Source organism: Pongo pygmaeus, chromosome 8, assembly GCF_028885625.2.
Source record: "Pongo pygmaeus isolate AG05252 chromosome 8, NHGRI_mPonPyg2-v2.0_pri, whole genome shotgun sequence".
Taxonomy (NCBI): Eukaryota; Metazoa; Chordata; class Mammalia; order Primates; family Hominidae; genus Pongo; species Pongo pygmaeus.
In genome coordinates, this window is record NC_072381.2 from 35,146,834 (window position 1) to 35,159,106 (window position 12,273).

Consider the following 12,273-nt stretch of genomic DNA (forward strand, 5'->3'; position numbering starts at 1 on the left):
TTATTTTCCACCCCTTTTCAAACTCCATGAAACAGAAAATTCACTGGGTTTACCCTCTCTCATTAGATCTACTGGACTTCATTGGCAGAAACCCAGAGAAGTTGGGGTCCTGCTCTCCACCTGTTCTGGGACAGCCCTGTGAATTGTGGGGTGCTTTTGTAACCCAGGGTCCCCGGGTTTTCTGGGAGCCTGTGGAAAAGTGCCCACTGGTAACTGTTGCACCCTGAGTTCTCCTTGTTTCACAAAAGTTCCAGGAAGCAGCCCAGACCCAGCAAAATAAAAACTAGTTGGATCCAGAGGTGCCTAGTTGGAGGGAACTTTGGTGAACTCTTCTCCCTACTGCACTAAACACCCCGCCCAGGGAGGAACTTATTTGCCATTTTCTACCCATGCGAAGGATGTAGAAGCATGATCAATGACTGTCCCTGCACCACCCTTACTCCACCTCACAGGGGTGGCCAATCTTTTGGCTTCCCCGGGCCACGTTAGAAGAAGAATTGTCTTGGGCCACACATAAAATACACTAACATTAACGATAGCTGATGAGCTAAAAAAAATTTTTTTTTAAATTGCAAAAAAGAATCTCATAACATTTTAAGAAGGTTTATGAATCTGTGTTGGGCCACATTCAAAGCCATCCCGGGCCATATGTGGCCCTTGGGCTGCAGATTGGACAAGCTTGACATACGATGACTCAGCTCACCAGCCCAATAAAAGCTGTTTTCACCTCGTTCAGGGAGGTACTGCTTTTGGGAACTATCCCTGGTGTCCTCCTCACGCGTTGCCAATAATAAAACACTTGGTGAACTCCTCCTTGGCTGTGGTCATTGGACCATGAACCACCAAGTGATTGAACCCTAATACTTTGACCTTTGAGCTGCCCTCGGTCTGACCACAGAAAGAGAAGGTGGATGGCAGTGCTTCAATTACATATAATATAGATATGCTATGCAGTATTATTTTTATAATTTCTAATACAAATGCCTATATACTGTCTTAATGGACTAAGAGTAGAAATGATGCCATAGTGGAGACCGTCTTTTCCAAAGGACAGGTGAGTTCCCCTACCTCCATCTCATCTGAGAGCGGGCTCCAGGGTCTCCCTGGCTCCCCTTTCATGCAATTTTTGCTGGGCAGATCCCAGTGCTCATCTCTACAGCATCCGGGCCAGCTCGTCCTTGGGACACGCCCTCCTAGGGGATACCCTTGAGTCTTAGCAAAAGGTCCTGAAGCCAGGAGGCTGGTCTGCTGAGTCAAGATTGCTTCATGGAGCCTATTTTGACTTCTCTGTGGACCATTCCTACTTCTCTTCCCAGTGCCACTCAAACTGTCAGTTTTAACCCACAGGTCCCTTTGTGACTTGGGTCCCCACAACATGCGATTATTGCCTCTCCTACTCTGCTGTCCGCTGTCAGTTGACACAAATAAGCCATGTGTTTTGGCATTAGCAATGGGCCTCCTGCTCAGGGAGAAAATGAACAAACCTGTCCATCTTCCCTTTTCACTTCCCACACCTGGCATGCTTGAAAGAACCAAAGAGGTGGTATTGCCTCGGCTTGCCATGCACCCCTCATTCCTAATCTCGAGGTGATAGAATTCGGATGTAGTGACAGGATGAGGGTTGCTATGACAACCCACTGATGCTAGGTGCTCCATAAGAAGGCATTTTTGACAGGTCCTCACAAAGCCTGCCATTTGCGTGGGGATCAAATCTCCTATATTTGTGCACAAGACATACCTAGGGACATAGCACCCTTTATGCCTTCAAAATGCCACACGCATTATTTGTGGGTGTCCCTCTTAAAGAAACAGCAAAGCCTTACTTTGTAATTTGGGAAATAAGAACCAGGTTTGTACTGGAAGTGGACTCGAATCTGAACCTTTCTCTGGGCTCACAGGACTCAAGGCCAGGACTCAATCAAAACATCTGGCTTGCTAGGATGATTCCAAGGGTGCAAAGGGCAGTCATGGGAATATCATGTTGCTTTCTGCTAATTTTTCATTCATTTAGTTTGAGCTGTACTGGCTCCTTCAATTCAGAACTCCTCAGGCTTCTTCAGGCAGCCTGGGCCTTGCAGTGGACTCATGAAGGTTCTTCTCTCTCCCCTTCCCCTCTCTTCTCAGGTGCTCAAGTATGCAATCAACCACCAGTTCCTGTGTTTGCAAACTTCCCACTTTGAGACTTCCAACTGTAAGACTGTATATTGTCTTAACGGACTAAGAGTGAGAATGATGTCATAATGGGGACCATCTTTTCCAAGGGACAGGTGAGTCCCCCCTCTCCATCCTTATCCAAGAGTGGGCCCCAGGGTTCTCCTGCCCCCTTTGATGCAAATTTTCCTCAGATGTGAGGAAACTTCCAACTTTCTCTAAATATATATAAAAAAAAAATCACATCTGTTAATACACCTTTTAAAAAACCCCAGCTAGGCAAGGTTGCCCAGGAACACCAGAGACACCAAAAGAACAGGAAGAAATATGCCTTTTATTAGGAGTCGCATATGTACAGAGAAAGCTGTTTCTCACAGCTCAGGGGAGGCTGTGAGAAAGAGCCACTGTCATCCAAAGTCACCGCGCGTACACTGGTAACACCAGTTAGACACCGCCGCACATGATTAAGAAACAGAACCATGACACAGAAATGCAGAAGAGACACAGGTATGTGTGTGGACACTTCATTTCTAAAAACAAGTCAACACAAAAATACAATGTGCCAATAAAAAAAAAATAGACATATCCATACATGTCTTTTTTTCTATTTTTAAAGTGAATACACGGTATGCTGAGCTTTCACCTCCAGCTTTTTTCCACATCGGGATTCACAGGCACTTTAGCACCCCAGCCATGGTTTACAATACAGGATGTTCAGAACAATGAAGGAAGATGGGAGCCACCGAGATCCCCGAGACCCACACACACACTCAAATACTGACGCGAGAGTGAGCTTCCTGCCACCACCGCTGTGGGACCCGAAAATGTTCTGTGTGCGATGTGTAACGGCTTTTCTTTTGTCTTTTAGGTTTCATGGCAGAATTACTTAGGAGCGTGGCATTGCCAGTCAGACATGCAGTGTGTGGATGCATTAGACAAGCATCAATTGCTTCTGACTTAAAAAACTGTAGAGAGCAGATCAAAATGACTATCTGGCTTATCTCTGTCCCATTCTGTTTCCTTCCTGACAAGCTGTCAGAACAAAAACTAATTAAAATAATGACTGGGATGTACTGGGCCATGAGCTCTTCCTAGGAGAATTTCTTTCTTAGCTCTCCCCTCATGATAGACACAGGGCCAATGGCAGGCCCAGCTTCCCCCGGCAGGAGCCACTCCTGTCTCCCACGTTCCCCACACAGAGCTGTGTGACTCAACCCACGTGTCAGGAACAGGACCGAACAAGCGTATGTATAAACGCAGACCAGGATCATCACTTTATTGGTAATGTTGAGTTATAAGGCAGTTACAAAAGGACCCTGGCCATGGTGACCAAACAATGTTGGACTATGGCTTAGCTTCTGTAATAGGATGACCGACTCTCCCGTCACAAGGAGCTGAGAAAGGAAAGAGAAAACCACACTGATGACAAAGTACGACAAATGGCTGTGCTGTGAAGTACCAGAAAGCCCCAATTTTTGGTGTATGTCGCCCACTTTTCCTCCATCAGAGACTGAGATGTCATCCCATAGCTAAGAGAACTTAGGGGGAGAAACAGGGCCGCACGTCATCCTCCACTTCAGGTGAATCTGTCACTGCAAGTGGTGCAGGGATGTTACAACCAAGCCGCGGACAACTCATGAGTCGGGCCGAGATTCCTGGTACTGTGGAGAGGCGCAGAGCATATGAACGCCTCGAACAGATGATTGTCACAGGGTGGGAAATCCTTCCATGACACAGACACTTGAGACATAGTGGCAAAGACATTAAGGCCTTCCATTTCTTTGCCTACACCGCTTAAAGGCACTGATACCAACAACAGAAATACTCCATAGTACCATCGAGGTTTTAAAAAAACTCCCAAAATACAAGTCTTCATAGGAAAATGTCTTTTATTGCATGACATGAAGCATCCGTTCTTTGCGTGCTCAGGAATAGAAGGGCCTCCCTTTCTCAGGAGTCTGAAGTCTGTTCAGCCTCGCAACCTGAGAAGGGGAGGGGGGCACGTCTTGCCGGAAGGGCCCCTTGGAAGGGGCGTAACTGGGGTCCTGGACTTTCTTATACGAGTCATAGTTGCTGGGCCCCTCGGAAGGAGGCTGCTTCTTCATCTGCTGCTCCTTCCGCCTCTGTTCCTGGCGAAGGAGCTCCTGAGTTTCCAGCATGACCCTGGCATTGAAGCCGTGTCCTCCCAGGTAGCCGTTCCTGGAGCCTTGGTAGCTGGAGTACCTGGGGTTCTCTTTGGCACTCTGGAAGCCTTCCCCGGGGGAGTAGTTCTGCTCCCAAGAGTCCTGGGAGACCGAGCTGGCATTTTTCCTGCTTTGCCTAGAAAGCAAAACCCAAAGGTTAGTGTGAGGGTAGGAAGAAGGAGGGAGACGGAGGAAAGCGGGGCAGGATGGGATGGAATATGCATTTTCACGTTTCAACAAATATTCCTGTTCTCTCATCACATGCCAGACACTGCGATAGGGGCTGGAGAATTCAAAAATGACTGTCCTCAGCAAGCGCATAGTCTTAGACAACTAAACTAACAACGAGTCAACAGGAGAGAGAACTAGACGGTGCAGCTATTTAGAAACAGGGTCATCCTCCTGTGTCTGAGAAGGTTGTGTCGGTTCTGCTTAGGGTACCAATATCTCCTGCAATTTAGACACACTGGCAAAGTATAGAAGTATTAGAGGTTTGGCAGCTTCCATGGTAGGAATAATGGCTCGCTTTAGAACATTACAATTCAATTCTAAACAAGCACAACAAATATTTTACACAGCTGCTACCATAATGCCAGAAGCGCTAGCTAATATGAAGTACATGTAATGGATTACAGTATGAGTTCGGTTATGAAAGATTTAAGTCTAGACTCCTTTATGATAAAAAATGCAACAGGCAGTCCCTTAAAGCTCTGGCTTTCGAGTTGTGTATGTCAGCAACTTACACTCTCTGGGATACCTGCTCATCGAGATTGGACGGACAGTCCGGAAGTCTGGAGAGTAAGCACTATTTTCTTATACATTTACCTTCACCAAAGGCCAGGGTGACCTACTTAACTTGCTTTCTGTCGCCCCAGGATAGGCAAGTAAATCAGAGTCACATGGAAATTTCAAATTCTTCCCACTTCTGCAACAGAGTTGGGCATGATTTCCAGGAAACATTATTGTTTTGAAACATCTTTAATTTACTATCAAGTCTCTAGATGGTTTTATGAATTTACAATAAGATTGGCTATGATGAAGTAAAACAATTCTGTGCCAGAAAGGAAGACATGCCCTAATTTTTTTGCCTTGAAAATGGAAGAGGGGGAGAGACAATTGAGTAATAAAACAAAATATATTGCTCCATTTATCAATAAGAAAATCATTTGGCGACAGTATATATTGCTCAGCCCTCTCCATCAACACACACAACACGGCTGAATGTTCACAAAGACTTTCACGGAAGGAAAAGAAGGTCTGGGAAGCCACTGCATCTCCCGCAGGAATGATGCAATTTGCATTTTTGAACACTCACAATTGCGTCAATATGGTTTGGAGTGAAATGCACCCATTTTCCATATGGCCTAAAATGGAGTTGGGAACATTTTCAGTAAGGAAAATGACTGTAATGTCCAGCATCACCTCTGGCTATGATGATGACTGGATGAGCATTCCATAGCATGTCTATCTGGGTCTCTTTTAACGGAAGACTGCACCATTTCTACAGTCAGCCCAGGCAAGAATCCTTAGATGTGATGGAATAGTTTATTTGCCTAAAGCACTGATTATCTTCACTTAAAAAGTCATAAATTAATCTACCCAGAGACAAGACTGTTGGAAAATGCCGGCATGAACCCAGGGATTTGACATTAATCATGAAACTTTAATTAAAACAAGGAACTTGTGACTGATATTACAGCAACAAAAATGGGATTCCTTTATGAGTTATCAGTTTGAAGATAATCAGAAATAGGCTGCAGACATTTCACCTCTTTTTCATCCCTGGCCTACTAAGATCCACCAACCCCCTTCCTCCCCAGCTTCATGGAGCCCCAGGCTTCGCTCTACGGCAGCTGTGCACCCTAAGTGGATTCTGCATCATCCCCGGAAGACACAGTCTTTCTACATTTAAACAGGGAGAATTCACTAAAGGTTTGTTAGGGATGGAAATTACAACAATGTGGGAGAACGAATTTTTTGTAGCTAAAATTTTCTTCAAATTAATCAGTGCAGAGAGAAGGAAGCAGACTGTCCTGAGGTCTGAAGTAAGATATGTGGGTAAAATGCACATAAGACAGACAGACACACACACATGCACACACACACAATTCCTTGGTAAGGAAGTTAGCAGTATCTATATGCTCTTGATTAAGGAGAGAATGAGAAATGCGCTAATTGTAGAGACCAACGGAAGGAAACAGACAATAAGAGTTTCCTGCACTAGGAAACTAGGCATCCAGGCAGCAGGGCAAGGTGGGAGTGGCTTAGGCTCAGAGCAACGTAGATTCAGATCCTGAGCCTGCCACTGCCTGGCTGTGTGACACTGGGCGAGTTATGCTCACTGGGCTCAAGTTACCTTACTTATGAAACAGGCATAATCTCTAACCCTGAAAGGTTGTGGGGAGAAAGAAATGAAATAACACATGTAAAGTGCTTAGAAAAGTGACTTGCACTCAGTAAGTGATTGACTAATAGGTCCCGGAGGAGCAGTTTGAAGACAAAGTCACTCGGCCTTCAAAGATTAGGCTCTGAGCTTGGGTGTGGTGGCTCAGGCCTGTAATCTCAGAACTTTAGGAGGATGAGGTGGGAGGACCGTTTGAGGCCAGGAGTTTGAGATCAGCCTGGGTAACATAGTGAGACCCCATCTCTACAAAAAATGTTTTGAAAAAATTAGCCAGGTGTGGTGGTGGGGGCCTGTAGTCCCAGCAACTTGGGTGGCTGAGGTGGGAGAGTTGCTTGAGCCCAGGAGGTCGAGGCTGCAGTGAGCCATGATGGTACCACTGCACTGCAGCCTGGGTAACAAAGTGAGACCTCATCTCTAAAAGAGGAAAAAAAAAGAAAAAAAGGCTCTGGAGTTAGGGAGGCATCTTTTTGACCAAAGAAGAAAATTGTTTTTAATTTAATTTAATTATTTTGTTTTTGAGACAGAGCCTCACTCTTTTGCCTAGGGTGGAGTACAGTGGTGCAATCTTGGCTCACTGCAACTTCTACTTCCTGGGTTCAAGCGATTCAACTGTCTTAGCCTCCCAGGTAGCTGGGATTACAGGAATAAACCACCACACCTGGCTCATTTTTATATTGTTAGTAGAGACGGGATTTCATCATGTTGGACCAGGCTGGTCTTGAACTCCTGAACTCAAGTGATCCGCTGACCTCAGCGTCCCATAGTCCTGGGATTACAGGGATGAGCCACTCTCCCGGCCAAAAATTGTTTTTTAAAGTTAGCTTTCCCTTCCTTGGTTGGAGGAATTGAGTAGAGATGCCAAGACACAGAAAAGCACAAGAGGAGAAAGGAACCCTTGCTAAGCGAGGGCAACTTCGGCACACTGCTGCAGAGAACAGAGGGAAGCCCGTGTTCTTCCCGCTGTCCTGTGAGCCCTTCGCTAAGGCCACGGGTAACAACAGCAACAAAATATCAATCTCCTTTCACTGAATTTCTTTATAACCAACACATAGGATTGTTTGGTCCTGCAATGAGCCCCTGGACATTGCTAAATCCACTCAAAGCACTTACCGTGGTTTGGCAATAACTATCACTTAAAGATTATCACCTAAAGATTACAACCACCTCCAACATGGCCTGGAGACCATCAGCATGGAGAGGACTCAAACCAAAGATCTGATGCCCGAGGAAAGCCATTAAGCCACCAGCGTGAGGGGGACACAGACAGATGGAGGAAGACAGAGAGAGCGAGGCTAAGAAGTTGGGAAGTAGATTGGAGACATAACAAATGGGCCTCGTGGAGAGAACGCGGGAGGGTGCAGAGACACAGCTTGGAGGGTGAGGTATACAAAGTTTTCAAGGAAGTCAGACCACAGCAGACAGGGAGCCGAGGGAGGGGAGAAAGATGAAGAGGAAATGGAGAGGCAGGAAAAGAAAATGAAGGGAAACACCAAACCAAGATTACCTTACGTCTCTCTACCAGTGCCTGTGACTACACATGCCTCTATTCCATTTGGGGGCTGCCTTTTGGATATTAAGGAAAGAAACTAATTTAGGAATTAAAAAAAGATGATGTCAAAGGGTACAAATCTCAATGACAGAGAAGCAATTTTTCTGTTTGTTCTATTGCACAGCATGGTAGGTATAGTTAATAACAGAGTATTGTACATTTCACAACTGCTGAGAGAGTAAATATTTGAGGTGATGGATATGTTAGCTAACTTGATTAATTGAATTTAATTAATTCTTTTATGCTGTATTCATAAATCATAACATCACTTTGTGCCCCACAAATTATACAATTATAAACTGTCAATTTATAATTTTTTCTTTTTGAGACGGAGTTTTGCTCTGTTGCCCAGGCTGGAGTGCAGTGGCGCGATCTCGGCTCACTGCAAGCTCCGCCTCCCGGGTTCACACTATTCTCCTGCCTCAACCTCCCGAGTAGCTGGAACTACACGCGCCCACCACCACGCCTGGCTAATGTTTTGTATTTTTAGTAGAGACAGGGTTTCACCGTGTTAGCCAGGATGGTCTCGATTTCCTGACGTCATGATCCGCCTGCCTCAGCATCCCAAATGCTGGGATTACAGGCGTGAGCCACCACGCCCGGCCTATAATTTATAATAAAAAATAAATTATTTTAGAAAAAGAAAAACAAACAAACAAAAATCCTACTCTGATTGAGAACTGAGTGTGGGGCCACCACACAGGTCCCTTTTCCTGCCAACTAGTGTTACCACCTAGCCAGTGTTTCTCATTGACATTCCAAAATGTAACTTGAATTCTGTCCATAGAGTTTCTTACTTACAGTTAGAATTTACAAACCACTCTTTCTCATATACATGCCTCTAATTCAAACCACCTTATCTAATGCAACTGATACAAAGCCCAGACCATTTGTTTTATTTTATGCTCCACTTTGTAACTATACTTTTTTTCTGTGTGTAATCTTTTTGGTTTCTAATGCCATACCAACTTGTTGAGACAAAACTCTGTTAATTGTCAACATCCGAAAAGCAGAGGTCAAGTGTCTTTGAAGAATATCACATGTCAGAAACTTGGACTTGACTCAAGCTCATGGAGGTGGCTGCAGTCCCCCCTGACCTCCTGTTTGCTTTCTTTCCCTTCCTTCAGATCTCTGCACACACCCTGCTGCAGAGTGGGGCTGCTTTGCAAGGCATCAAGCCGGACGCAGGGTTCTATGTTCCTAATCTCCCTCACAAACAGGAAGATTCCCATTGATAAATTGTTCTCTAAAGGAAGATAAGAAGATACTGCAGAAGCCTACCAGCCTCTGCTGCCCAAACTTACATAACTCTTTAATTTGAGGATGTCTGCTTTTCTCATATCTAAATAGGATAAAATGACTAAAAATAGGGAGCTACAATTAACCCAGAAGGAAAGCTGTAGTTATTTAGGGCAACACTAAATAACAGCGGAGGCACTAGCGGTAGCGGCTGCAACCCTCCTCTGCGTGTAAATATAGATATCTCTACCAGGCGCTTCCGCAGAGAGAGGCGGAGAAGGGAAGAGATGTCGGGGCTGAGAGTAAAGAACGGAGAGGAATGGGAAGGTGAGGACGAAAGGTTCAGCCGGAATGCATGAACTACTTTGGAATGCAACCAGGAGAAATTCAGTGGAAGCACCTGCCTCTGTCTTTTGCCTCTTCTGAGGACTGGGACCCAAGTGCCCCTTCTCCCTCGCAACTGCCCTGCCTTCCTGGCCCGCCCACCGCTGTCTCTCCCACCTCCCTTTCTCAGCCCTTGGCAGCTCCCACGTCACTGCTCTCATTATACACACTTTGTTATGTTTCTCTTTCAATCCTTAGAGACACTCTCAGGCACGGCCAAAATATATGAAGCCAAACAATTGGCCAATAAAAATAAGAACACAGCCCCTGCCCTGACAACACCATCCACACAAGCTATGAAGTGCCTTGGCCCACCCATGTGGTCATGCAAGCAGGGCCATGCCAGGTGGGCCAATTCGTCCACACTGTCAGCTCACTCTTCTGATGGCATGCAGCCACACAGACTGGCAGGCAGTGGGGAGGGGGCAGGGGGGTGGCGGAGTGGGGGATAGGGTGGATTTTACACAGACGAACCTTGATGTCTAATTCTTCAAGTGCTTAGGCATTTGATTCACTGGGTTGATTCACACAGTGACCACCTCCTAAATGCTGAGGGCAGGAGAGCACTGAGGGGAAATTTGCACCTGTTAATATCCCAAATTTGGGGCCAGGCGTGGTGGCTCACACCTATAATCCCAGCACTTTGGGGGGCTAAGGTGGGCAGATCACTTGAGGCCAGGGGTTCGAAACCAGCCTGGACAACATGGCAAACCCCTTCTCTACTAAAGATACAAAAATTAGCCAGGCGAGGTGGCACACGCCTGTAATCCCAGCTACTTGGGAGGCTAAGGCATGAGAATTGCTTGAGTCTGGGAGGTAGACGTTGCAGTGAGCCAAGGTTGCGCCACTGCACTCCAGCCTGGGCAACAGAACAAGACTCTGTCTCAAAAAATTTGGGAACAGAAGCCCTTGATAGCAACAGGCCTTATAAAATCATAGTTTAGGGCATGGGCAGATTCAGGTTTGAATGCTGGCAAAATGACTTGCTGGCTGTGTGAGCTGGGGGAAATTTACTTACTCTGAGCTGTTTCCTTCTAAGATAAGATTATCTCAAAGGTCCTATAAAGACCGAAACTTTAATGACTCTTACCTAGAGCAGGCTAAAGAACCTGGCAATTCTCCTCTTTAAAGGAAAAAATAATTTAGTACTCAAAGGGGTTATATATAGTCTTATGGATTGAAAAAGAACAACTGAATGAATAAACTGCTACAATAGATGGCACTCACCCCCATGGAGACTCATTCACATCCATGTCCCCTTGGCTGACCTGTGTCCATGTGGTGAAGTCCCTTGTGGTTGTTACAGTGATTATTTAACATGTAAAGAAATTCATCTTTTTGAGACAGGGTCTTGCTCTGTCACCCAGGCTGGAGTGCAGTGGTGTGATCTCGGCTCACTGTAACCCCTGCTTCCCAGGCTCAAGCGATCCTCCCATTTCAGCCTCCCACGGAGCTGGGATTACAGGCATGTGCCACCACGCCCGACTAATTTTTGTATTTTTTATGGAGATAGTGTTTTGCCATGTTGCCCAGGCTGGTCTCGAACTCCTGGGCTCAAATGATCTGCCTGCCTCAGCCTCCCAAAGTGCTGGGATTACAGACCTGAGCCACCGTGCCTGGCCAGGACTCATCTTTATTAGAAATTGATCAAGATCACTCTTCATTGGTCAGTCAAGATAAGCATTTGTCTCCTAACTCCCCAAAACTGTTTTGCTCAAAGTCAAAAGTCTACCTGATATCAACATGGCAAATGAATCTTTTCCCACTTAAAATATGTCTTTGTCACTCGATTTTGAAATACAGCAACAAATGCCTATAAGAATTGTGACTACAGGAGTCACCTGTTTTGGGAAGTTTAAAAAGCTGAATATTTTTCGACATTTTTCTTCTTTACTATGCCTGGAAGAAAAACTTTGATGGAAAAATAGTTACTATTTCAATGTACTGGCACTCAGTCACCCTGAGACCCTTGCGGGCCTTTGTCGGAGAACTGGGCCAAGGCGTCTCCCCTGGGGAGCAGGCAAGTAAGGGTTTCTTGCTTGGTTCCCAGCTAACAAGCTCAACATCCCTGAGACCCTCTAAAGTTAAACATGGGTGACAGCAGTGATGATGGGACAGTAAGAGAGTGAGGTTTGGAACCACGGATCCCACACAACCACGGTGTATGCAGCACTGACTCTCGATCCTTTTATGGAGCTCTGGATTTATGAAGTATCATTTATTCTAATTACCCTATGTGCTAAGCCAAATAAGGGTTATCTTCCCATTCTTCAGATGAAGATATTGTCTTGTCCACAAAGGAAGCAGGAGAGCCAATACTAAGAAGCCAGTACACCAGTTGCTTCACCTTTTTAGGGAGCTTG

General features: G+C 45.6%; 1 protein-coding gene across 33 annotated transcripts in view; it reads right to left on the bottom strand.

Moving 5' to 3' along the window:
- Positions 1-2,465: 2,465 nt before the first annotated feature.
- PARD3 (par-3 family cell polarity regulator) overlaps positions 2,466-12,273 on the bottom strand; it is a 710,416-nt gene continuing 700,608 nt past the window's right edge. For all 33 annotated transcript variants that reach the window (XM_054503380.2, XM_054503381.2, XM_054503379.2 and 30 more), the window contains one exon: positions 2,466-4,470. In XM_054503380.2, the coding sequence (XP_054359355.1) occupies positions 4,077-4,470 (394 nt within the window). In that variant the 3' untranslated portion in view covers positions 2,466-4,076. The remainder of the gene's footprint in view (positions 4,471-12,273) is intronic.